The sequence below is a fragment of the Lithobates pipiens genome, unplaced genomic scaffold, assembly GCF_037356315.1.
Source record: "Lithobates pipiens isolate NorthernLeopardFrog02 unplaced genomic scaffold, aLitPip1_a1.2 Scaffold_18, whole genome shotgun sequence".
NCBI classification, from domain to species: Eukaryota; Metazoa; Chordata; class Amphibia; order Anura; family Ranidae; genus Lithobates; species Lithobates pipiens.
The window spans coordinates 223,164,206-223,189,477 of NW_027507758.1; the positions used below are offsets into that span (position 1 = coordinate 223,164,206).

Sequence of the window (25,272 nt, forward strand, 5' to 3'; positions counted from 1 at the left end):
TTCTGAAAAGAGAATAAGATGGTGACGTTCATCTGAGCATATTATATTCTTGTGTTTTGTGTGTGGTAACAATGAACCGCTGAAGGTAGGTATTACACAGAATAGAGAAGAAAGATGAAGAGCTTGAAGAAAATATGAGTTAAAAGAAACAACTGCAAGAATTGGCAGAAGCGGGAACCTAGAGACAGAATGAAAGCTAAAATAATTAAGAAATAGATGGGGAGGGGTTTTGGTAGAAGAATCCATGATCCTGTAAATAATAATTAATAATAATTGGGAGATGGGAAGGTTAGTATAAGCAAGGCTGGAAAGATTATTTTACCCAGTTCACAAAATGGTGGCAAATCAAAGTGTGAATCTAATAAAACATTGTTGAGAACAGTTTAAAAAGTATGGATAGAGAAAATGTCTCCTTCTATACATGAAAGCACATATTCTTGAATGTCACTATGGATTTTGAAAGTGATAAAGTACTACTAATTTTAATATACAACATATGACAAATCTTATAGCAGTGCTATAGGTATGGCATACAGCCATAGAGTACTTAGGTTGGTGATTGTTAGGAATGTGTACTGGGCTCTTTATTGTGATGCCTGTATGTAGGATGTGTATTTGGTTTCGGCCATATTTACATTGTTGTCAGCTGGTCAATCAGCTAATCGGGAGCCATGTGTAGAAGGCTATGGTTGTGAAAGAATAAATATGTATGTTATAGTTATAATTAAAATCAGCAACTTTTAATTAAGCCAGCAATAGGACACAACCGCAGTAAAAATATATATTTTTTTTTTGTGGAGTGGGGAGAAGGCTAGGTTCCGCATATATTGTATCCTTTTTATAGCTCTTTTATTTTAGGGGTCTTCCCCCACTTCCTGTCCAAATAACTACCTTGTTTCTGGAACAGGAAGTAGTGCCAATTTCCCTAATGTGGCTGTAAAGTGCAGTAACGCCTTCGACTTTTTACTTGAGCTTCCTTTTAGACTATTGAAAATAATCTAAACCAACAATTCAGCTCAATCCGAGTGTTTCTTAACACATATTATATATATATATATATATATATATATATATATATATATATATATATATTCATTATAGAATTGTACATTATGTGAAAGAATTATCAAATGTTTTCTGACATTGCAGCATTTCACTATAACAGGGTTTGTTCTAATGTGAATTCTGATTGTCAGAATAAAGGGTATAATTGTGTGCACAACCAGCACTGATATATGCCTGAACTTCATTTGAACAAAGCTAATGCTAATCAATTTCATTAATGTATTTCTGTTCAGGTAGAAGAGATTGAAAATGTGATTTTGAATGTATATGGAGTGATACCAAAAATTCAGTGTATTCCACCACAGCAGGTAATATCAAACTTTACCAATGCCTTTTTTTGAGAAAAAAAGCATGTAATAAGATCTGTTACAATGTGTAAGTTGCAGTTGCCTTTAAGAAATTGTTAACTTTTTTTATGATTGCTAATAATCTATAATAAATAACAAAAGAACTTGAAGTGTATATTCTGTATATTTATCATAACCATCTGTAGGTGTGCTGCTCCATCAGTTGATAGCACTTCCTTTAAATGCATTAGGTCAGTTCATTTAAAAGTAGCACCAGCAATATAGTATATTATTTATGAATTGTGGACTATTTTTGTTTCTTAATTTACTTTTTATTTTTTAACAAGATTAACACTTAAACGTAAAGCAGAAAGCTTTTGAATCCTGTTTAGAGCATGCCTCTAGGCTCATCTTGTCTAGTAAAGTGTTCCCAAATCCTTCAACCACCTCAATACTGGACACTTTTTTACCCCCTTCCTACCTGTCCAATTTTCAGCTTTCAGTGCTTTCACAATTTAAAACTTCAGCTCCAAAAGGTTTTACCCCCTTAATGACCAGGCCATTTTTTTGCAATACGGCACTGCCTTTAACTGACAATTGCGCTGTCGTGCAACGTTGTACCCAAACAAAATTGATGTCCTTTTTTCCCCCACAAATAGCGCTTTCTTTTTATGGTATTTAATCACCTCTGCGGTTTTTATTTATTGCGTTATAAACAAAGACAGACAATTTTGGAAAAAAAACTAATTTTTTGCTATAATATCCAAAAAAAAAAAAGTCTTCATCAGCTTAGGCCAATATGTATTCTTCTACATATTTTTGTTAAAATTTTTTTGCAATAAGTGTATATTGATTGGTTTACGCTAAAGCCCGTGCGTGTGGCCGGCGGCCGCGATTGCTCCTGAGAAGGAGAGAAGGGAGATCTGTCAATGTAAACAGACAGATCTCTGTTCTGTCAGGGATGAGGAGAGCGATCTGCTGTTCCTACTACTTGGAACAACAATCGGTCTCCTCCCCCAGGCAGTCCCATCCTCCCACAGTTAGAATTACTCTCTAGGACACACAGTTAATCCCTTGATCGCCCCCTAGTGTTAACCCCTTCCCTGCCAGTGACATTTGCACAGTAATCAATTGCTATTTATAGCTCTGATCGCTGTATAAATGTCAATGGACCTAAAATAGTGTGAAAAGTGTCCAATCTGTCTGCCACAATGTCGGAGTCGCAATAAAAATCGCAGATAGCCACCATTTCTAGTAAAAAAAAATTATAAAAATGCCATAAATCCCCTATTTTGTAGACACTATAACTTTTGCGCAAACCAATTAATATACGCTAATTGCAATTTTTTATTTATTCTTTGTATGTTGGAGAATACTGGTCTAAGTTGAGGAAGAAATTAGTTTTTTTATATATTTTTTGGGGATATTTATTATAGAAAAAAATGTAAAAAATATTGCTTTTTTTTTTTTTTTTTTCAAAATTGTCTGTCTTTTTTTTTGTTTATAGCGCAAAAAATAAAAACCGCAGAGGTGATCAAATACCATCAAAACAAAGCTCTATTTGTGGGGAAAAAGGACATCACTTTTGTTTGGGTAAAGCGTCGCACGACCGCACAATTGTCAGTTAAAGCGACGCAGTGCCGTATCGCAAAAAAAGGGCCAAGTCAGGAAGCGGTTCTCCCTTCTGGACTGAAGGGGTTAATTTTTTTATTTTTTTACTAGTAATGGCGGTGATCAGCAATTTTTAGTGAGATTGCAGCAGACAGATTGGACACTTTTGGCACTTTTTTTGCGGACCAGTGACATTTATACAGTGATCAGTGCTACTAAATAGCCACTGATTACTGTATAAATGACACTGGCAGGGAGGGGGTTAACACTAGGGCTTGATCAAGGGGTTAAGTGTTCCCTAGGGAGGTGTTTCTAACTGTGGGGGGGAGTGTACTGACTGGGAGTAGAGAGAGATCGCTGTTACTGATTACTAGGAAAAGCAGATCTCTCTTTACTGCCCTCTCAGAACTGGGATCTGTTTGTTTACATTGACAGATCCCCGTCCGGGCTCTCTGTGGTGCGATCGGGGGTGACCGGCGGGCACACGCATCGGCTCTGGCCATGAGCCGCGGGCACCTGCTATAGTCTTTAAAAGGACCGCCATACCGGTATGGCGATTTGCGCAGCCGAGCAATTCTGCCGCAGTATATCTGCAGCGGATGGTCAGCAAGCAGTTAAATGAGAATTACTTAGTCATTTAGCATATTGTACCTTTTATGACATTTTTATAGTTTTTTTCACACAAATAGAGCTTTCTTTTGATGGTATTTAATCACCGCTGGGTTTTTCATTTTTTGCGCTACAAAGAAAAAAACATAGTTTCCATTATAAAATTTTGCAAATAAGTAATTTTTCTTCATAAATTCTGACCAAAATTTATACTGCTACATATCTTTGTTAAAATTAACCCAAATCGGTGTATATTATTCAGTCTGGGTGAAAGAGTGTCTACAAACCTATGGTGCATATTTGAAAATTGATAAGTCCTGATGATGGTCTCATTTCTTGAGACACGAACATGCCAGGACAGTACAAATATCCTACAAATTACCCCTTTTTGGAAAGTAGACAGCCCAAGGTATTTTGTGAGGGGCATGGTGAGTTATTTAAAGTTGTACATTTTTCCCACAATTATTTGGAAATTAAAGAATTTAAATAAAATTAGTTTCGCCGTTTAGGTATGCGTACCTGTCCAAAGCATGCGATCACCTTTGAATGTGAGGGGAGCAGGGTCCCTTTCAAATTTTTTTTTATTTTTACACTTTCTTTAAAAAAATTATTTGGTACACTGTGACAGATGTTTTTGTGCACTGTAGACAGGGATAGATGGTGCTTGGTGCACTGTTGACTGATGCCTGCATTCTGTGTGTAGCTGAACAGTAAAATCATCAGCTGCACAGAGATTATTGATGGGCTGCAATGGGCATAGCCATCCCCCTCCAATGGGCATAACCATCACGGGATCGCAACACTGCCACCACACATTCTGACAGGATATACATCCAGTGAGGACAGTGCTTGAAGCGGTTAAACAGGTGTGTTTTAAGTGTCTGAACACTGGCTTGCTTTACCTTCAGAGTGGCTATGATCTCAAACATTCTGGTGCGCTGTCCACCAGCTTCCTGCCTTGTGACCTGGAGATATCTGCTTTGTGGAGCTGGGTCATTTTAGTTGTTTTTAAACATAAATATTTGTCTTTGTTTTTAAGGTGTAACATGTACCAAAACAGCTAAATATGCTATTGTAATATGTATATGTATAATCCTGTTCAAGCAGTCTTAGGTCACATGTTCATTTTGTGTTGTATGATCTTTAGTCATTGTGCGCCTCATCTTGGAGACATGAAGAGCAGGCGGACAGGAGGACAGACAATGGCTCTAGGGCTGTAACTAACGATTATTTGCATAATTGATTAGTTGACTGATTATTGTTTCAATTAATCGGATGATTTTTTTTTTAAAGTGTGGTGTACAATTTAGTTAATATGTAAAGTTTAAAAAAAGGCAATTTAGTCTTAAATATCTCTATGCAGTGGTAAATCTAAATAAACAATTCTATGGTTAGAGAGCAAAATCTCTAATCTACTCTGGGAATAATAGACAGAAGAGATATACTGTATATACTATTAGAGGTTGAATCTGGTAAATATCATCAGACCGTGAAACAGTGAAAATAATAATATATTGCCCAGGACTACATGTCCCATGAGGTATTGCTCCTCTCACATTCACAAGTTCTCAGGCACTTACTGGCATGTATCGACAGTGTACTGAGCTGTATGTGGGCTGCACTGTATTTCCTGATATGTAAAAAAAAATTATGTATTCTGTATGCAGGCCATCTAATTTAATTGGCTGGCCGATTAATTGATTATGAAAATAGTTGACAACTATTTTCATAATCGATTAGTTGTCGGTTAATTGATTAGTTGTTTCGGCCCTAATCTTTGTTTCTCTTATATTCACCGACCGACACAGCTCCTCTCTCTAACAAAATAGGTTGTCAGCCCTATCACTGGAGATTACTAGGCAAGTTGTGATACATCACTTCAGAATTTTTAGTTCCGCTCAGGGGGGCAGTCCCTAGGCTACAACCCCACAGCCTGCTCTAGCAGACTCAGTTTTTTCTTGCCTAGTAAGGAGATAAGACCTAGGAACCCTGCGGGTCCATAGGTCCATGTTTTTTTGGTGCAGAAGCTTGGCTTTTTGCGCAAGATGAATGATCCTGTGATCTTCTATCAACAGCCAGCTGGGTGACAGGCTGGTTCACTTATCCTTGTAGTCGCACCAGTCCGGTGGACTACCGTGGAATGTCTCCCAGCTTCAGGACTGGTAAGTACAGCTCTCCCTGTCTTGGTAGGGTGGAGCAGCTGGGCATTCCCTGGGAGGTCGATTCGGGGGCCCCCCTCACCCTCTCTCTTCTCTCCCCTGTCCCTAACTCCCCTCCTTTCCCCCCTCATGGGGGGGGCTGTACATGTGCTGAGCGGTGTGTGTGTGCCTGGGCTCTCACCTGGGGGTTTAGCTGAGCTGGGTGCCTGGGTCCTGCAGCTTAATCTTGCTGGATGCCTGTGTGGTCTGCCCCTGTGTTGGTGCAGCGTCTGCCACATGTTCTCTCTAGTCCCTCATAGCGCTGGTCGGCAGCCATTTTAAGTATGGGCAAGGGTCAGACTGGCTTCTGGCTTCAGGCAGCCATTTTCCTGGTGATTTCCTATTGAGAACACCAGCGGCCATTTTCTTGTAGCCGGACCGTGTTTTTTTTCTCTAGCAGCTGCCCCTGTGCCCTCTGCTTCCTGTTTGGTCATCACAGGGCGCTGGGAAGTTTTTGTGTTCTGAACACGTGTGTTTGATCTCCCACCGATCGTTCACCGATCATGCAACTGGCCAGCCACCGACACAGTTTTGCTATCTCTGCATCTGGGAGTGCTGGGGATCATCGGGCACTGCGGTAATACAGGGCGGAACGGCACAGGGTGGTGAGTCCAGCGGGTTAGAGTCCCTCAGCCAGCGGCAGCAGGAGATTGGGACTGTCACTGTCCTAAGTCCCCTTCGGGTGGCAGACAGGGTAGGGTCAGCATGGCTTCAGAAACTGGTGCTTCTACCTCCGAAATCCAGGGAATTGCAACCGGGTCACCGACGGACTGCACGGTGGTCCTCAATTTGTTTGTTGCCAAGATAGAGGCGGTACGTGGGAAGAAAGGTGCTAAAAAGCGGCCCCTGCCCCCCCTCCTCTGGGGAGAGCTCTGATGCAGACTCGGGTCCTGCTGAGGCCGGTGACCCCTGTTCTGTCTTGTCAGATGACACTGACCAGGACCGTTTGGACAGTGAGGATGAGTCCCTGTCCTGGTCCGTGTGCGACAAAGCACTAGTTGGGGCACTTATCACAGCTGTGCGTGATACCCTGAAGATTCAGGAGCCAGCGGATCCCTCTGCTGATGTACCGGTCCCTTTTGGGTCTCGCAAGCCAGCAAGTTCACCTAAGGTGTTCCCGTATTGGACTTATTTTGATAAGTTAATTTACAAGGAATGGGGTCGCCCGCAACGAACCTTTGCGGTCCCCAAATACATGGTGGTGTGTTACCCCTTTGAGGAAAGCCTTCTAAAGAAGTGGTTGGCTCCTCCGGTTGTGGACCCCCCAGTATCCAGGTTAAACAAAGTAACCAAGATCCTGGTTGAGGGGACTCCTGCATTCAAGGATTCCACGGATAGGAAGGCCGAGGCGGTGGCTCGTTCCTTGTTTACGGTTGTGGGGTCAGCCTTGCGACCTGTACTGGCATCCGCACTGGTGTCACAGAGTGGGCAAAAGTTTTGCACGGCAAATTGGGAGAGCAACAGGCCTCCCCTGTCTGCGTGGAACTAGCAGACCAACGAGTGCAAGGCCTTAAGTACGTCTGTGACGCGGCCCTGGATACGGTGGTAAGAGTACTCTACTCCCACAGGCCAGGAAGGCTAAGGAGCCACGCCGCAGGCAAGGGCCCTCTTTTTCCGCTCACATGCGGCTTTTTCGTCTGCCCGGTGCTTCGACAAAATGTCCCCAGCCCGTCAGGATGCCCACGGACGGTCAAAAGCGTCCCTGGAACCGCAAGCCTAACAAGCCTGCGAACAAAAGTGCTACCGCATGAAGGTTTGCCCCCACCCATTTCTGGGGTGGGGGGTCGCCTTTGGGAGTTTGCAGCCCGGTGGTCCTCCCGGTTATCCGACCAATGGGTCTGCGATCTGATTTCCACAGGCAACAAGATAGTTTCTCTCTTGGCCACCGAATAGATTCTTCCCCTCCAGCATACCAGTATCCCCGGTTCACCGGGAGAACCTGTTGGGGGCGGTAAGGGACTTGCTGAATCGAGGGGTGATTGTACCAGTTCCGGAATCAGAAGGCTTCCAGGGATTCTTCTCAAATCTGTGGTTCCCAAGAAGGAAGGGCTAAATCTGCTCTTGGACTTGAAAGCCCTCAATCACTTTGTAAAAGTGCAGAAGTTCAGGATGGAATCAGTTCGCTCAGTAGTCGCTGCACTCCATCAAGGGGACACCCTGGCGTCCTTAGACATCCAAGATGCGTACCTGAACATATGCCTTCAGCATCAAAAGTTTCAGCGTTTTGCAGTCGGGGAATACGCAATTGGTATTTGTGGCTCTTCCTTTTGGTCTGGCATCAGCCTCCAGAGTCTTTACCAAGATACTGGCTCCAGTATTGGCGTTGCTGAGACAACGTGGGATCGCGATTGTGGGCTACCTGGATGATCTCCTCCTGAGAGCATCTTCTGCCTCAGAATTAGAGGAGGATATGGCGATCACCATGCAGACCCTGCAAGAATTTGGGTGGCTGTTGAACCTGTGATCACAGAAGTCTGTGATTGTGCCGACCCAGCGTCTGGAGTACCTAGGTTTACGTTGGACTCCAGGGAAGCGAGAGTTTTTCTCCCTTCAGACAAATTGCAGACTCTCAGTTCCGCGGTGAAACTGCTGATGAACCGCAAGTGGTCGTCGCTCCAGTTTTGCATGCGAGTATTGGGACTCGAGGTAGCCTCCTTTGGGGCAGTACCCTTCGCCCAGTTCCACACCAGAGTACTGCAGAAGGAGATCTTGTTGAAATGGGACAAATAGTTGTCCCTGAATCGATAGATCCAGGTGAGCCAGCCAGTCAGGGACTCTCTGATCTGGTGGTTGAGGTCTCCGGTGATTCAGTTGTTCCTTCCTCTGAAATGGATGGTGATTACTACGGACGCCAGTCTATCCGGCTGGGGTGGAGTGATGGGGATTCATTCGGCTCAGGGCCTCTAGTCGACGAAAGAATCCGAGTTGCCGATCAATCTGTTCGAATTGAGAGCGATCAGGCTGTGCCTCCACACATGTTCGATGAGTCTTCAAGGGCGTTCGATCAGGATACAGTCGGACAACGCCATGGCTGTGGCGTACATAAATCACCAAGGGGGAACAAGGAGCTTAGCCGCTGCTCGGGAGGTCGCTCACATACTTTGGTGGGCAGAGCGACACGTACCAGGAGTGGAAAACTGGCAGGCGGACTATCTGAGTCGACAGATGCTGGACCCAGGAGAATGGACATCCGGAGACATCCAGAGATATTCAGGCTGCTGTGCCGGAAGTGGGGCACACCAGATGTGGATCTATTGGCCTCCCGTCTCAATCGGAAGGTGCCAAGATTCGTGTCCAGGACAAGAGAGCCATGAGCAGACGCGCTGGTGGCTCCGTGGGATCAGTACCAGCTGATATACGCATTTCATCCACTGGAACTGTTGCCACGTCTGCTTCGCAGAATGGAAGCCGAGGGGATTCCAGTAATCCTGGTTTCCCCAGATTGGCCTCAGCAGCCCTGGTACGCAGACCTGGTGCGTCTAGTGGCAGACGCTCCCTAGCGACTGCCGTTGCGAGAGGACCTCCTATCTCAAGGTCCAATGTTTCCTCCTGCTTTACCATCGCTGGCTTTAACGGCATGGCTATTGAGAGCCAGGTGTTGAGGAATCGGGGTCTGTCGGACTCGGTGATTCCAACTATGTTGAGGGCACGGAAATCTTCTCGGTAGATATACCATTGTACATGGAAGGCCTACATCTCCATGTGTGAGGAGAAAGGATGGCATCCACGTTCCTTTTCCAGAGTGGCATTGAGCACCATCAAGGGGTAAATCTCAGCCTTGGCTGTCTTTTTTTTCAATGACCCCTGGCATCGCACTCCTTGGTGGGTACCTTCGTTCAGGGGGTACGACATGTAGTCCCTCCGGTGCGCCCACCGTTACCCCCATGGAATTTGAACCTGGTATTGTCGGCGCTTCAAAAACCGCCGTTTATAAATATCAGGGAGATTTCCCTGTTGACTCCCTGTCGCTCCCAGAAGGTGGTCTTTCTAGTGGCCATCACATCAGCCAGGAGGGTTTCGGAATTGGCGGCCTTGTCTTGCAAGTCGCCCTATCTGGTCATCCACAGGGATAAGGTGGTGTTGCGTCCGCAACCATCTTTTCTACCGAAGGGGGTCTCAGCTTTTCATATCAATGAGGACATTGTATTACCATCGCTGTGTCCTAAGCCGAAGCACCCCAAAGAGGTGGCCCTTCACGCTCCGGATGTGATGAGGTCCCTGAGGGTGTATTTGGCTGCCATGGCTCCCTTTCGGAAGTCAGACTCACTGTTTGTTTCGGTGTCTGGTCCAAAGAAGGGTATGGCGGTCTCGTCGGCCACCATTTCCAGGTGGATCAGACAGATTGTAGTACAAGCCTACGCCTTGAAGGGGCAGGTGCCCCTCTTTCCGGTCACGGCCCACTCTACGAGGGCAGTCGTAACGTCTTGGGCCTTTCGACACCAAGTGTTGGTCGCTCAGGTGTGTAAGGCGGAGCCCTGGTCGTCTGTCCATACGTTTACCAAGTTCTACAAGGTAGATGTCGGTGCATCGGCTGATGCCTGTTTTGGCCGCAAAGTTTTGCAGGCGGCCGTGTAGTTGCAATTAAATATGCAATCTTTATTTTTTCCTGTTTTTTCGATAGAAACGCAATACTGTTATGTTAATGCACTGTTGCATTACTTCCGCATTTGGTTGCGGTCTTGGGGATCACTCCTGTTGAGGATACCCGATTATGTCGTGGTGTTTTTCGACACACTGCTGTTTTTATGTGGGTTTAGTTTCACTAGTTCCCACTTGCCATGGTGGGTGAAGTTTTTATGCTGTTTTTCCCACCCCTCGTTTGGCACTGCTTGGGAACGTCCCATTTTGTTACAGAGAGGAGCTGTGTCGGTCGGTGAATATAAGAGAAAATAGGATTTTTTGTACTCACCGTAAAATCCTTTTCTCTGTAATTCACCGACCGACACAGCACCCGCCTCTCCTTTTTCTCTTTACGTTATACTGCTTGTTGACATACTGAGTTTGCTAGAGCAGGCTGTGGGGTTGTAGCCTAGGGACCGCCCCCTGGGCGGAACTAAAAGTTCTGAAGTGTTGTATTACAACTTGCCTAGTAATCTCCAGTGATAGGGCTGACAACCCATTTTGTTACAGAGAGGAGCTGTGTCGGTCGGTGAATTGCAGAGAAAGGGGTTTTACGGTGAGTACAAAAAATCCTATAATTTCAAATTGCAATGTGTCCAATATGTTAAAATGTTTGAAGGAGCAAACACATATCATCTGTTAAGAGTTCATATTTAAGGGGTACATGCATGGTTCAGGATGGGACTGGTGCTCTCCCCTATCATTCTGCTATACCAAGAACACTAAAGCCAGGATTTCAAGGGCTAAACAAGGACTTAATACTCCTTTCTTGCTGTACCCCCCAGTCTGCCAGAGCAATGCATGCAGAGGAAGAATGCACAGTGTGGAAGCCCTAGCCCCTAATAGCAAACTTGCAGGGACAGCTTTGGCAGCCCAAGATGCTCCAAGATAGCATTGCGGGCCTTTTTTTTTTTCTTCTCTGGCCTTTCCACGGGTCTTGTCTCGATATCTACCACCTGCCATAGACTGTGAACTGCAGAACACATAAACGTTTTTATCAGGAGATGGCCTGATAACCTGGAGACCAAGCATGATGAAAACTCTGTAGCCGTCCAGCTCACAAAATCCTCTGCTGTGACCATGAAACCATATTTAACACCCTTACTCAGGTAGAAGATCTGGATAACCATAACTGCCAGAATAACTAAACACTAGGTTTTGATGTATTCCCTGTACAGTCATAGATCTTGGCCCCAGGTATGGCTTTTTTTACATAGTTATATTGTGGCAGCTTGATGGAATCATGGTGGGGAAAGCATTGTTCAGGATACTGCAGCAGGGTAGCCACTCAGCACAGAACCTCAAAGCTAGTGGAGATCACTGGAGTGGCAGTGTCTACTACAGTGATTTCCACAGAGGGATCCTACTGGTATGGTGTATGCATAGTTACATTGGTCCCAAATATATACTGTAACTGAAGTCACTGAATTTTCCCTTTTGAACAAGTTGCAACTAGGGTTGATTCTGTTCAGCTCATTAAATGGTTTTACCACCTTATTCTGGACTCCCTTCTGTACAGTACCAAACTGTATGGGATCTTTGGTTTACCCACAAGCACCTTTTTTTTTTTCTTTTTTTTTTAGGGTCACCGTTTCAAGTTGTTTACTCCTCTCTATTGATTTGTGAAAACAGTCTGCTTTTTATTCCTCCATCGGGATATGCTTGCAGGATTAATCGGGCTTATAGGTTGTTAGGATTTCTACACTCTGAACATCATATTACACTCATTCAGTTTTTAAGATACAATACATTATATAGCAATGTCCAGAAGATATGTAAATTGCATAGTAAAGCTTACTTAAAAAATGTGCTGCTCTACCAATCCAGTCAATGTAGTTAACGTGAGATGGCCTAAGCCTTGCACCACTCCATAAGCCACACCCTCTGAAGTGTTATGCCCTACCCAATGGGGCTTAGTCTGAGGCCGCGTACACACGCGGGGACTGTTCGCTGAAACTTTGTTCGTCAAACAGTTGCCGCAACAGTCCGCTCAAAATTTGCATGAGCGGACTTGCCCACACACGAGCGGACTGTTTCAGCGAACTGTTTGCCAAACAGTTCGCTCAACTTTTGAAATGAACGGACTCGCCCACGTAAGGCGGAGGCAAGTCCGCCCATTTCGAGCGCGTGTACAGGTAGGCGGGGCCCGCGAAGGAGACGTCGCGGGCACCGCCGCCTGGAATGGACTTAAAGGGGAACCCCAACGCCGAAAAAAATCGGCGTGGGGGTCCCCCCAAAGTCCACAACAGACCCTTGTCCGAGCACGCTACCCGGCCGGCCAGGAAAGGGGGGCGAGCGAGCGCGCCCCCCCTCCTGAGCCGTACCAGGCCGCGTGCCCTCAACATGGGGGGTGCCTTGGGGAAGGGGGGCCGCGCGGCCCCCCCACCCCAAAGCACCTTGTCCCCATGTTGATGAGGACAAGGGCCTCTTCCCGACAACCCTGGCCGTTGGTTGTCGGGGTCTGCGGGCGGGGGGCTTATCGGAATCCGGGAGCCCCCTTTAAGAAGGGGGCCCCCGGATACCGGCCCCCCACCCTATGTGAATGAGTATGGGGTACAATGTACCCCTACCCATTCACCTGTAAAATAAAAGTACCCAAAAAAAAAACACAACACACGAGAAAAAATATTTTATTGCACAGCTCCGGGGGTCTTCCGTCTTCGGGGGTCTTCTCGCCGGACTCCTCCGCTATCTTCGTGTAGCTCTTTTGCTAGCGGAGGAGTCCGGCTTTCTTCCTCCCCGCCGCCGGCCTCTTCTCCCGACTTCGGGGGTCTTGTCCCCCTCTTCGGTTCTTCTGCCGGGCCACCGCGCCTTCTTATAGCTCTTTTGCAGGCGGTGGCCCGGTCTTCTGTCGCCGCTGTCGCCGTCGCCGCCTTCCGTTCTTCTTCTTCTTCTTGTTCTTCTTCTTCTTCTCCAGGAGATGTTGACACGACGCTCTCTCCGGCCGGAATGCCAGAGCCGCCCTGCGCTGCCACTTATATAGTGACAATGGGGCGGTGTCACATGGTATATGTCACATGGGTTGATGTCACATGGGGACTATGACATCGTAAGGGGGCGGGGTCACCATGTGACATCAACCCATGTGACCAACCCATGTGACATATACCATGTGACACCGCCCCATTGTCACTATATAAGTGGCAGCGCAGGGCGGCTCTGGCATTCCGGCCGGAGAGAGCGTCGTGTCAACATCTCCTGGAGAAGAAGAAGAAGAACAAGAAGAAGAAGAAGAACGGAAGGCGGCGACAGCGGCGACAGAAGACCGGGCCACCGCCTGCAAAAGAGCTATAAGAAGGCGCGGTGGCCCGGCAGAAGAACGGAAGGCGGCGGCGACAGAAGACCGGGCCACCGCCTGCAAAAGAGCTACAAGAAGGCGCGGTGGCCCGGCAGAAGAACCGAAGAGGGGGACAAGACCCCCGAAGTCGGGAGAAGAGGCCGGCGGCGGGGAGGAAGAAAGCCGGACTCCTCCGCTAGCAAAAGAGCTACACGAAGATAGCGGAGGAGTCCGGCGAGAAGACCCCCGAAGACGGAAGACCCCCGGAGCTGTGCAATAAAATATTTTTTCTCGTGTGTTGTGTTTTTTTTTTGGGTACTTTTATTTTACAGGTGAATGGGTAGGGGTACATTGTACCCCATACTCATTTACATAGGGTGGGGGGCCGGTATCCGGGGGCCCCCTTCTTAAAGGGGGCTCCCGGATTCCGATAAGCCCCCCGCCCGCAGACCCCGACAACCAACGGCCAGGGTTGTCGGGAAGAGGCCCTTGTCCTCATCAACATGGGGACAAGGTGCTTTGGGGTGAGGGGGCCGCGCGGCCCCCCCTTCCCCAAGGCACCCCCCATGTTGAGGGCACGCGGCCTGGTACGGCTCAGGAGGGGGGGCGCGCTCGCTCGCCCCCCTTTCCTGGCCGGCCGGGTAGCGTGCTCGGACAAGGGTCTGTTGTGGACTTTGGGGGGACCCCCACGCCGATTTTTTTCGGCGTTGGGGTTCCCCTTTAAGTCCATTCCAGGCGGCGGAGCCCGCGACGTCTCCGTCGCGGGCCCCGCCTACCTTCACACGCGCTCGAAATGAGCAGACTTTCCTCCGAGCGGGAACAGTTTGCTCATTTCGAAAGTAGCCTACACACGGGCGGACTGTTCGCTCAAACAAAGTTTCAGCGGACAGTTTTTCGGAATTTCCGAAAGACTTTGTCCGTCAAACTGTCCGCTGAAACTGTCCGCTGAAAGCCCACACACGGGCGGACTGTCCGCTGAAACACTGTTCAGCGGACAGAGTTGGGCGAACAGTCCGCCCGTGTGTACGCGGCCTTAGAGGTAAAGGGCAGAGGCAGGGGGGAAGAACATTAAAGCCAATCTCCAGGAATTAGCCAAAATGTACCCTTGTAATTCCCCCTTCACCATTCTACCTCAGACTGCAAGGGTTTAAATGCTCATAACAAGGAAGATGAGGAGGATGTATTACTTGCTCCAACTCTTTTAGAAAGCCAGTGAGTGCAACCACCTCAAACTCTGTTAAAGAGCCATTTAGGTTAAGCTGTTCTCAATGTACTTCACTTTTTCAGGAGAGCAAGAGGCCATTTCGATTAACAACATATAGGTAAGTATACCCATCTAAGCAATTTTTAATCAGTTACACAACTGACTTAAAAGTATTTAGGTGGGCATGCTTCCCTATGTGTTGTTAATCTAGATCAGGGGTCTCCAAAGGGTCGGTTTACTGTCCTTCAGACTTAAGTGGGGCTGAACTGTGGCATCAGAGGTAAACATTACCACTTTTGGCATTAGGGGGAGGAATAGTACCCCATAATTGGGAGGACTAGTGCCCCATTGTTGGTGTCAGTGGGAGGATTGGCGCCCCATCCTATATCTGAACTTTATAAACCAAGTTTTCGCTAGTCATCTTCCAGGACGGCACACCTGAGATGACTGGTCCACCTGACAGGAAACACAACAACAAGTTTAAAAGTCCCCACCCCTCCCTCAGACCCTCAGTTATTGATTGTGTTTCCCACAAGTGGCAGCGAAACCAATTTTCTTCTTTTTTTATGTTTGTAATTGGAGGGTCTGGGACCTTTTTCCTCTAAATCTTTCCCCAGACTGAGACTCGAGCAGACAGGGAGTCTGCGGTAGTCTCAAGTGAGGTTGGATGCTCACCTCCATGGGGTGATCTTCTCCTGAGGGAGACTGATTACAGGCTCACAAGACAGGGGAGTTGTCTTGGTAGCGCTGCTCCCCGTCTGTAGGGTTTTGCCTCCCTTACCTAGAGGGGGGACCCTTAGAAAAGGGGTCGGGGACCCCTTGTTTTTCTTAAACCCCTTTTTCCCCCAGCTGGGCTCAAGTAGGCAGGGAGCCTGCGTTAGTCCAGAGAGACCCTCGGGGGGGGTTCCTGCCTAGTTACAGGAAAAGTTCAGGCTGCATAAACAGGGGAGTTGTTTTCTGCAGCTCTGTTCCCCATTCGTACTGTTTGCCCCCCTTTACCTTAGGGATCCTGGGTAGTGTTGGTGTAAGCGTGGTGAGTTTCTCTCCTTCTGCGGTGCATAGTGGCTGGATACGACGGCGTGCGTTCCAGCGTCTCTGCGCATGCCCGGAAGTCCGAACGTCACTTCCGGGCGACGGACTTCTTGAAAAATGGCGCCAACCACCAGGACAAGACGCTGTAGCTGGTGCAGTGGAAAGCACCCAGGCAGCACGGACAGGGCTGGAGACGGGTTGACCGCAGATCCAGACCCAGGACCACACTACTTTGGCAGCAAACAGGAGGGGACGCTCAGGACAGCACCCGGTCCACTTTAGCGATCCTGCGGGGCAGTGAAGATGCCATGGACATAGAAGGGGCATCCGAGCAGACAGCCAGTGAGGTCGCCACAGGGGGTGAGTGATCCGACTGTTTATTGTAGGAGCAGGGTACTCTGAGAGACCCCCCTTCTCCTTTAAGACATGTGTAGCTAATGGGAACTTTTTTATTGTCTCTAGGGACCCAGGATTCTGCCCAGGGGTCAGCCAGTAGGTCCAAGGGTAAGGCTGCTTCTAAGTCCAGGCGCTGTGGGTATTGTAACTCTAAGCTGCCACAAGACCACAGCAAGCCCTTCTGCAATAAGTGCATTTTTAAGCTCGCTGGCAAGGAGACCACTCAGGTAGTGAAGGATTGTCGGCCTTACAGTCAGAGATGTTAGCTACCCTTCAGGCCTTCCGTACTACACTTGAGAAAGGTCGGGATGAGGGCCCCACTGGGAGAGATACCCCTCTTTCACAAGAAGACTTATCTACGTCCTACACGGGTTCCCAGGACCAGGTCTCTTTTCTATCTGAGGCAGAGGAAGGTCAGGTCCCAGATTTTAGTACGGGGGAGGAGGATTCGGACCAGGATAGCCAGGGAGAGGCTAAACCTGGAGGTCTCTTGTTCTCGACAGACGATATGAAAGGCTTATTAAAAGCCATCTATGCCTCAGAGGATATACAAGTACCTTCTACTCAGGTATCAGCCCAGGATAGGGTATATAGAGGCTTAGGGAGGTTACAGGCCAGAACCTTTCCTGTGCACCAGTCCCTGAAGGATATAATCCTCAGGGAATGGAAGGAGCCTGAGCACAAGCTTCTTAGGCTAAAAGCCTGGAAGAGAAGGTGTCCTTTCAAGGACGAGGAGGAAGAAAAGTTTTTAAGACTCCCCGCCTGGATGCAGCCTTAGAACAGGTGTCCAAAAAGTCCAATCTGTCCTTTGAGGATTCAGGAAGCATTCAGGACCAGATGGACAAGAAGTCAGAGATCCTACTCAGGAGGGCTTGGGAGGCAAATGCGGCGGCTATGGCCCCCGCCTTAGCCTCGGCCTGTGTAGCCAGAAATGCAGACGCGTGGCTTGACAGACTAATGGAACACGTCTCGCGTAACAAAGAGGCTAAAGAGATTGTAGACTCGCTGGAGGTAATCAGCAGAGCAGTAACATATGTGGCAGATGCAGCAGTGGAGACTGTCAGACCCACAGCTAAGTCAGCGGCACTTCTAAACTCCGCCAGGAGGGCCCTATGGGTAAAGACCTGGGACGGGGACTTCACCTCTAAGTCTCGTCTCTGTGGGATTCCCTTTGAGGGCTCCCTGCTCTTTGGCTCAGGTTTGGATCAGGTCCTCTCCCGGTCCACAGAGAGGGGAAAGAAATTCCCGGTGAAACCTAAAAAAGAAAAGGGCAAGAAATTTGTGACCAGAGGAAGAAGTGGGGTCTTGGGAAGGGAAAGGAAAAAAGTGCGATCCTTTTTTCCGGTTCTGCTCCTTCCCATAAGGAAGCCAAATGACGCCACCGTAAAGGTAGGCGCAAGGCTCCGCGGTTTCCTTTCAGAGTGGCAGAAGGTTACGCAGAGTCCATATATTTTAAGCCTCTTAAGAGAGGGGTACAGACTAGAGCAGGGATATGCAATTAGCGGACCTCCAGCTATTGTAGAACTACAAGTCCCATCATGCCTCTGCCTCTGAGTGTCATGCTTGTGGCTGTCAGAGTCTTACTATGCCTCATTGGACTTGTATTTCTGCAACAGCTGGAGGTCCGCTAATTGCATATCCCTGGACTAGAGTTTCAACTGTCCCCTCCACAAAATTTTCTTGTCACCTTTCTCCTCAGGGATCCTACCAAGGCAGAGGGTCTGCTGGGAAGTATACGAGAACTGGCAGAGCAAGACGTTATTGCTCCGGTACCAGTCAGTCAGTTGACCCAGGGCTTTTACTCACATGTTTTCGTGGTTCCGAAGCCCTCGGGCAAGTTTCAGTTGATAATAAATTTAAGAGATCTCAACCGTTACTTATTACACAAAAAGTTCAGAATGGAAAGCATCTATTCTGTAAGGAGACATCTTCAGGCAGGAGTTTTTATGGTCACTCTGGACCTGAAAGACGCATATTTGCATATACCCATTGCTCCAGAACACCAGAAATACTTACGCTTCGCAATACACATGCAGCAGAAGATAGAGCACTGGCAGTTCAGGGCACTCCCCTTTGGTCTGGCAGCCAGTCCAAGGGTTTTCACAAAGGTAATGGCCGAGGTGGTGGCATACCTACATCTCCAGGGAATAGGTTTGATACCCTACCTGGACGATTTACTGGTCTACAGGGGGGATCAGACGCAGACCTTGAGAGACAGGGACACAGTGCTGAGGACCCTGGAGACCTTGGGTTGGATGGTCAGCCGGGAAAGTCCTCGCTTACTCCATCTCAGACCCAGCTTTACCTGGGCTACCTGATAGACTCGCAGTCACAGAGGGTGTTTTTACCAGCAGAAAAGGTAGCGAAAGTCCAGGCTGCGGTTATCACCCTCCTCCAAGGGGGGTAGCCTCCCTGAGGTATATCATGAGACTCTTGGGTCTCATAACCTCTTGTATACCGGCAGTGACTTGGGCGCAACTCCATTCTCGGCAACTCCAAGCCTTCCTTCTTGCCTCCTGGGGAGGAAGAAAAGAAGCATTGGAAAGAAAAGTGTCTATCACAGAAGAGGTTGCTCTCTCTCTACGGTGGTGGCTCGACTCTGATCGAGGGGTCGCTCCTGGTTCCAGATAGACCCGCTGGTCCTAACCACGGACGCCAGCGCCTGGGGTTGGGGGGCTCACTTGGGAGACCGGTATACCCAGGGGTCCTGGAACTGCAGCCAAGCCAGGGAGTCCTCCAATTTCAGGGAACTTCTGGCAGTAGGCAAGGCACTAAGCTCCTTCCAAGAGCAGCTTTAGGGCAGAGAGGTCCAGGTCCTCTCGGACAACCTGGTCACGGTTGCCTACCTAAACCACCAGGGGGGGACAAGGTCAGGCAGACTGAGGAAGTTGACTCAGGAGATCCTAGAAGAAGCGTAGGGGAGGATCCTCTCGCTTTCAGCGGTACATTTAAAGGGGTCCCTCAATTTTCAGGCCGATTTCCTAAGCAGACAACCCATCCTTCAAGGAGAATGGGGGTTGAACAAAGAGGTCTTTGCCCTGGTGTGCAGACATTTTGGCAGACCAGAAGTAGATTTATTCGCTTCCCGGAGGAATGCGAAGGTCCGCAGGTTTTTCTCCCTCTTCAAGGAACAGGGAGCAGAGGGAGTAGACGCCTTTGTACAGATGTGGGATTTCAGGCTGGCGTATGCCTTTCCCCCACTAGCACTCATTCCCAGAGTTCTACAAATGTTGGCTCAGTCAAGGACAGACCTGGTGTTGATAGCACCCTGGTGGCCGAAGAGGGTTTGGTTTCCCTCCATTCAGAACCGTTTAGTAGCTCCCCCGCTGCATCTGCCGGTACAACGAGACCTGCTCATTCAAGGTCCAGTCTTTCACCCCGACCCGGGACGTCTCTCTCTGACAGCATGGCTCTTCAGAGGGAAATCCTCCGTGATAGGGGTTGCTCAGAGAAAGTGATAGATACTCTTCTCCTCAGTAGAAAGGGAGTCACCAGGAGAATTTATGCAAAGGTCTGGAAAGTTTTCTCCTGTTGGTTACAGTCTAAGCAGGGGGCTCTCCAGATGATACCTACCATCCTAGATTTTCTTCAAGAGGGGGTGGACCAGGGATTGGCAGTTAGCACTCTTAAGGTCCAGGTAGCAGCCCTGTCTGTGTTTTTTGACAGGAGACTAGCACAGGAACCCCTGATAAAAAGATGTTCTGCCAGGGAAAGGGTGACCCCAGTCAGGTCGGTCAGGTGCCCTCCGTGGGACTTATCACTGGTGTTAGATGCCCTGACAAGAGGGCCCTTTGAGCCGGTGGCTCAGGTTTCCGTTCGATTATTATCATTTAAGTTATCCTTCCTTCTGGCCATTACCACGGCCAGAAGGGTTAGTGATTTACAGGCTCTTTCGATTAAGGAGCCATTTTTGCGTATACTAGAGGATAGGATAATCCTCAGTCAGGATCCCCTTTATTTGCCAAAGGTAGCTTCGGGTTTTCACAGAACAGAAGATATTATTCTCCCGTCCTTCTGCCTGAATCCTAAGAATAAGGAAGAGGAAAGGTTCCATCTCTTAGACGTCAGGCGCTGTCTCCTAGTGTACTTAGAGAGAGTAAGAGACTTTAGGAGATCCAGTCACTTACTAATCACCTTCTCAGGGAAGAGAAAGGATCTGCAAGCTTCTAAGCCAACGATAGCAAGATGGATCAGACAGACCATAACTATAGCTTATGGGCAGGCAGGTAAACCAGTGCCTACCCACCTTAAGGCGCATTCAACCAGGTCCCTGGTGACCTCCTGGGCAGAAAGGGCAGGCGCCTCAATCGACCAGATCTGCAGGGCAGCAACATGGACGAGCCACAAGACATTTCTGAGGCACTACAGAGTGGAGCTGTTGTCCTCTCAGGACTTGACATTTGGCAGGAAGGTCCTACAAGCGGTTGTCTCGCCCTAAGGTAGGCCTGAACTTCTTGCTCATCCTCTCAGGTGTGCCGTCCTGGAAGATGACTAGAGAAAATGACCAGTTACACTTACCGGTAACGGGTTTTCTAGGAAATCTTCCAGGACGGCAGGCCTACTTCCCTACCCTTGTTTTGTTGGTGTAGTATATTCATTCCTCACAGAATGTTCCCTCTGACACTGGTGTGGGGTTTTTCCTTTGCCATAACTGAGGGTCTGAGGGAGGGGTGGGGACTTTTAAACTTGCTGTTGATTGTGTTTCCTGTCAGGTGGACCAGTCATCTCAGGTATGCCGTCCTGGAAGATTTCCTAGAAAACCCGTTACCGGTAATTGTAACTGGTCATTTTTCAAAACATTCTTGTGTAGTTTTGCCTTTTTGGTTGAGGTCATTGCCATGCTAGAAGACAAATCTTCTCCCCAGGCTCGGTTTCTTGCTGGTTGCATCAGGTTTTCCTCCAGGATTTCCCTGTATTTTGTTTTAATTCTACCCTCTGCTCTCATAACTCATCCAGGGTCTGCTGCAGGAAAGCATTCCCAAAGCAAGATGCTGCCTCATGCTTTATGGTGCGGATGGTGTGTTTTATGATCATGCGCAGTCTTTAACCTTTGCCAAAACTTTTCTTCTGATGGCCATAAAGCTCAACTTTGGTCTCACAAGATCATAGAACCTTCTAGCTGACTTGAAGTATGGCCAAACTTCTCTTATTGATCACAGGAGTGCAGTTCATTCTGCAGTCCTGTGACCCGTTTTCAGCTGACAGTAGGCGAAAGCCTGCTGTTTGCTGACGTCACTGAGCTTATCCAGGCTTGGGGAAGATCCTGACCATGTGGTCAGGATCCACCCAGAAGCCTGAATTGGCACCTCTTAGCTATCTGATGAGAGCCTGAGTCATCCCCTCCTGCCCCCTCCACAGCCCAGTGCTCCACTGTATGCGGAGAGCAGAGAGCCCCTGACTGACAGTCACGGCTCTCTGCTCAGAGAAGATGGGCAGAACTGAGTGATCAGTGGTGTTTGTCTCAGCAGTGAGAACTGAGCGATCAGAGGGCAGATGCAGAATTGGATCAGTGCTGCAGCCATCTACAGCTACGGGAGTATAAATATTTTGTTATTTTACAACACAAACTCTTCTTTTAAGAGTATAACACTTGCCTTTTGGCAAATTATAGGTGCTATTAGACTTTGTTAATCTCACATACTGAGGCTGGTAACACCCTCAGAGTTGTAATAGGTCTCTTAGTGGCTTCTAACCTGCTGTTACAACCACTCACTTTTAATAGATGACCTATTCTGCATTGGTTTACAGCTGTACCATATTGTTTCTATTTCTTAGTGATTTAACCGTGCTCCAAGGAATGATCCATGATTTAGAAATGTTCTTGTATGTATTCCTTGACGTGCTTTTCGGTCACCTTTTCCATATAGTAGCTTTGGGTGTTCTTTTATGCTTTTATAGTGAAGGTTATACCACAATACCAAAGCATCAGAAGTTGAATCCTCAGATTTATGGTACATATTTAAACTGCAACCCCTTGATTACACACAGGTGATGTCTGTTTATCCAATCATGTGACTACTTTAGACATGTTCTAAAAATATCTATTCATGTTTTTCCATTAATTTGAATACCATTTAAGAAATCTGTTTTCACTTTGACATAAGAGAAACTATTTTTATATTTACACTATCAGTGTCAAAAGACAAAACAAATCCCCCTTTGATTTAATGTTCTATGGTAATAAAAGGTGAACTGTAGAATATTATTATTATTATACAGGATTAAATAATATGTGGTAACATACAATCATTTGTCTCATTGTCTTTCTCAGGGTGAAGATGCTCAAACTCTGGGACAGATTGAAATATGTTTCACAAAAGATTTTAATCTGCAAAACTGTACAGTGGAACCAAAAGATGAGCTTTTACTAACTAAACAGATGAGCAGGAAGCTGGAAGCATCTTATGTGGATTTGCATGTTTGTGATAAGTCAATAAACACCTATTACCCACCTGTACAGTAATCATAGTTGTCCACATGGAAGAATCAACTTGAAAATGTCTTTAATAATTTCATGATAGTGTACTAGCAGTAATTTGTTGACATGGGTAAGGCCTCATGCATGCTGGGTGTCTGTTTAAGCCCCTCTGAACTCCTGACCTGAAAATGCTGCTTAAAAAAATGTGCCAAGACCACGTATTGCACATGAGTTTATGCAATTTGTTGACCATAAATGAATGAATACTAATTTATGCAGGCCATTGGAATGCATTTGCACTCAAATGCTAAAAAACATCTTGTGTTTATATGTATTTAGGCATGTTTTTCTGAGAAATCTGGTGCAGCTTTGCATAGAAACCAATCGGCTTCCAGGTTTGTTTGTGTCAATGCTTAATGGAACAATCTGAAGTTAGAAGTTGTCTACCATACACAGCTGCACCAGATTTTTCACTCTCCAGTTGTACTAAATCAAGCCCATAGGCATACACAGAGGTACTTTTACAGGCTTTTAAAGGATAATGCCGCGTACACACGACTGGACTTTCTGGCAGACTAGGTCCAACAGAATCAGTCCATCGCACAATCTGATCGTGTGTGGGTTAATCCAATCGTTTTTCCTTTAAAAAATTAGACGGACCTAGAAATAGAACGTGTTTTAAATATGTCCGATGGACTCAATTCCTGTTGGGAAAACAGATGGCCAAATACAACGCAAGGGAAGCTATTGGCTACTGGCCTTCCTTTTTTAATCCCATTTTATGTCATCACGTTCAAAATGAACAGACTTTCGAACGGACTTAGTCCATTTATGTTTTGCTAAGTCCGTTCATTCAGAAAGTCTGTCGGAACTCCACCGAAAGTCCGTCGGGAAGACCGTCGGACCTAGTCTGCCGGAATGTCTGGTCGTGTGTACGCGGCATAATTCCACCTTTTGTAACATATGGAGTTACACCTATTCAAGGTGTAACATATAACATGTCACTGTTGCAGCAGCCCTGGCACCACCACCCCCCCCCCCCCCTATTGTGACAGGTAGCAGGGGAATATTCTCTCCACATTTTCTGTCAAAATGATAAAATATGGCTTGCTTGATGGAGCGCCGCCCACCCGGCCACGTCATTCATTCAGAGTTCTGTGAATGGAAGAACCACAAATACCAACAGCCTTTGCGGCTCTCCGCTTATTGTTCACAAAGAACTACCAGAACGCTTTTTTAGCACTCTAGGTTATTCATTGTTGCTTCTTGTCGGTATGTAACTGCCTGCCCACACAATCTACAGACAGCTTACACAATCAGTCTGCAAGAGCCCTACTGATCGCGGGTGCAATGCTTTGCAAGCTCCTAGTAAAAAAAAAAATAATAATAATTACACATTTTTTACCTGTAAAAAGATGTTCATTTTTTTTTTTTTACATAGGTGAACTGATCCTTTAAACTCTTGTGTGCATGAGCCCTAAGTCATAGTTGCAAGTAAGGGTATTGACAATTTGGTTTAACTGTAAAAAATATGACAAAGGAAAAAATAATGCACAACATTTTTAATGAGAAGTAATCGCTTCTGACAGCTGATGTTGGGTTTTACTAAAAAAGGTTTTAGATTTTTGCACTTTTGCTATTATTTTTACTTTTTTTTTTCAGGGGAAGTAATCATGTCCGAAGAATCATGTTGTATTTTACAAATAAAGATGTTACATATGTTGCACTGTTGTGTTCATTATTGTTTTTATATTTTATGCTAGGTTAGTCAGCCTACCATATCAGAAAAAGCTCTGCATTGTTCTGTTCTACAGATTCCAAATACCATGTCAACCTTGTTTTGATCACTCTTCTGTTATTTTTGTATGATGTATTATTAGGCATTTTTGAACAATAAATTACATTTTACGATTTTAGCTTTTAAATTTATTTGCTTTGGTATACACTAATCTGTGCAGCACTAGTGTACACACGTATTGTACATTTTCATCACGAATGTCAAGAAAATACATCCATGCTTTCCTGACCACGCATCCTGTGTCTCTTCTGCTCTGCATGCACCTGACTGGCTCCTGCTGGAGCATCCTCTATCATGGGCCATCAGTCTTCCTGCATCACTGCCTACCTGCCTGTTGCCACCAGCCCAGGGTCTGCTGTTCCTGCCAAACACCCGCTGACCAGCTATCCATTCCATCCTGGTGAGGCACCCGTGACACGCAAGACTGTAGAGGCACCCTTACAACATTGCGTTCTCATGGCCACTGCTGCAACATCGGTAGTGTCTGACCTGGGGCTGTACGAGAGGCCTTTCGTCTGCAGGTCAGGTATGTGACAGTACCCAGCTATCCCAGGGGTGTCTCCCTGAAGTGTTGGAGGCCAGGAGCGAGAGTTTTTTTTTTTTTTTCACATTGCCTTTGCAGGTGGGTTGACTATATGGGGGTTGGGGTACTTTCAATAAAGTGAACCTTCTAATTTCATGGGGAAAAAAAAGGCTTATGAAATAACAATTGCAACCAGCAACCATTAATATGCCCTGTGAAAAAACATATACAGCC

General features: G+C 46.9%; 1 protein-coding gene across 2 annotated transcripts in view; it reads left to right on the plus strand.

Annotated features, from left to right (window-relative positions):
- Positions 1–24,633, plus strand: part of RNASET2 (ribonuclease T2) — a 108,532-nt gene extending 83,899 nt beyond the window's left edge. For both annotated transcript variants that reach the window (XM_077486628.1, XM_077486626.1), the window contains 2 exons: positions 1,299–1,373; positions 22,571–24,633. In XM_077486628.1, coding sequence (XP_077342754.1) covers positions 1,299–1,373; positions 22,571–22,762 — 267 coding nt within the window. In that variant the 3' untranslated portion in view covers positions 22,763–24,633. The remainder of the gene's footprint in view (positions 1–1,298; positions 1,374–22,570) is intronic.
- Positions 24,634–25,272: the final 639 nt, after the last annotated feature.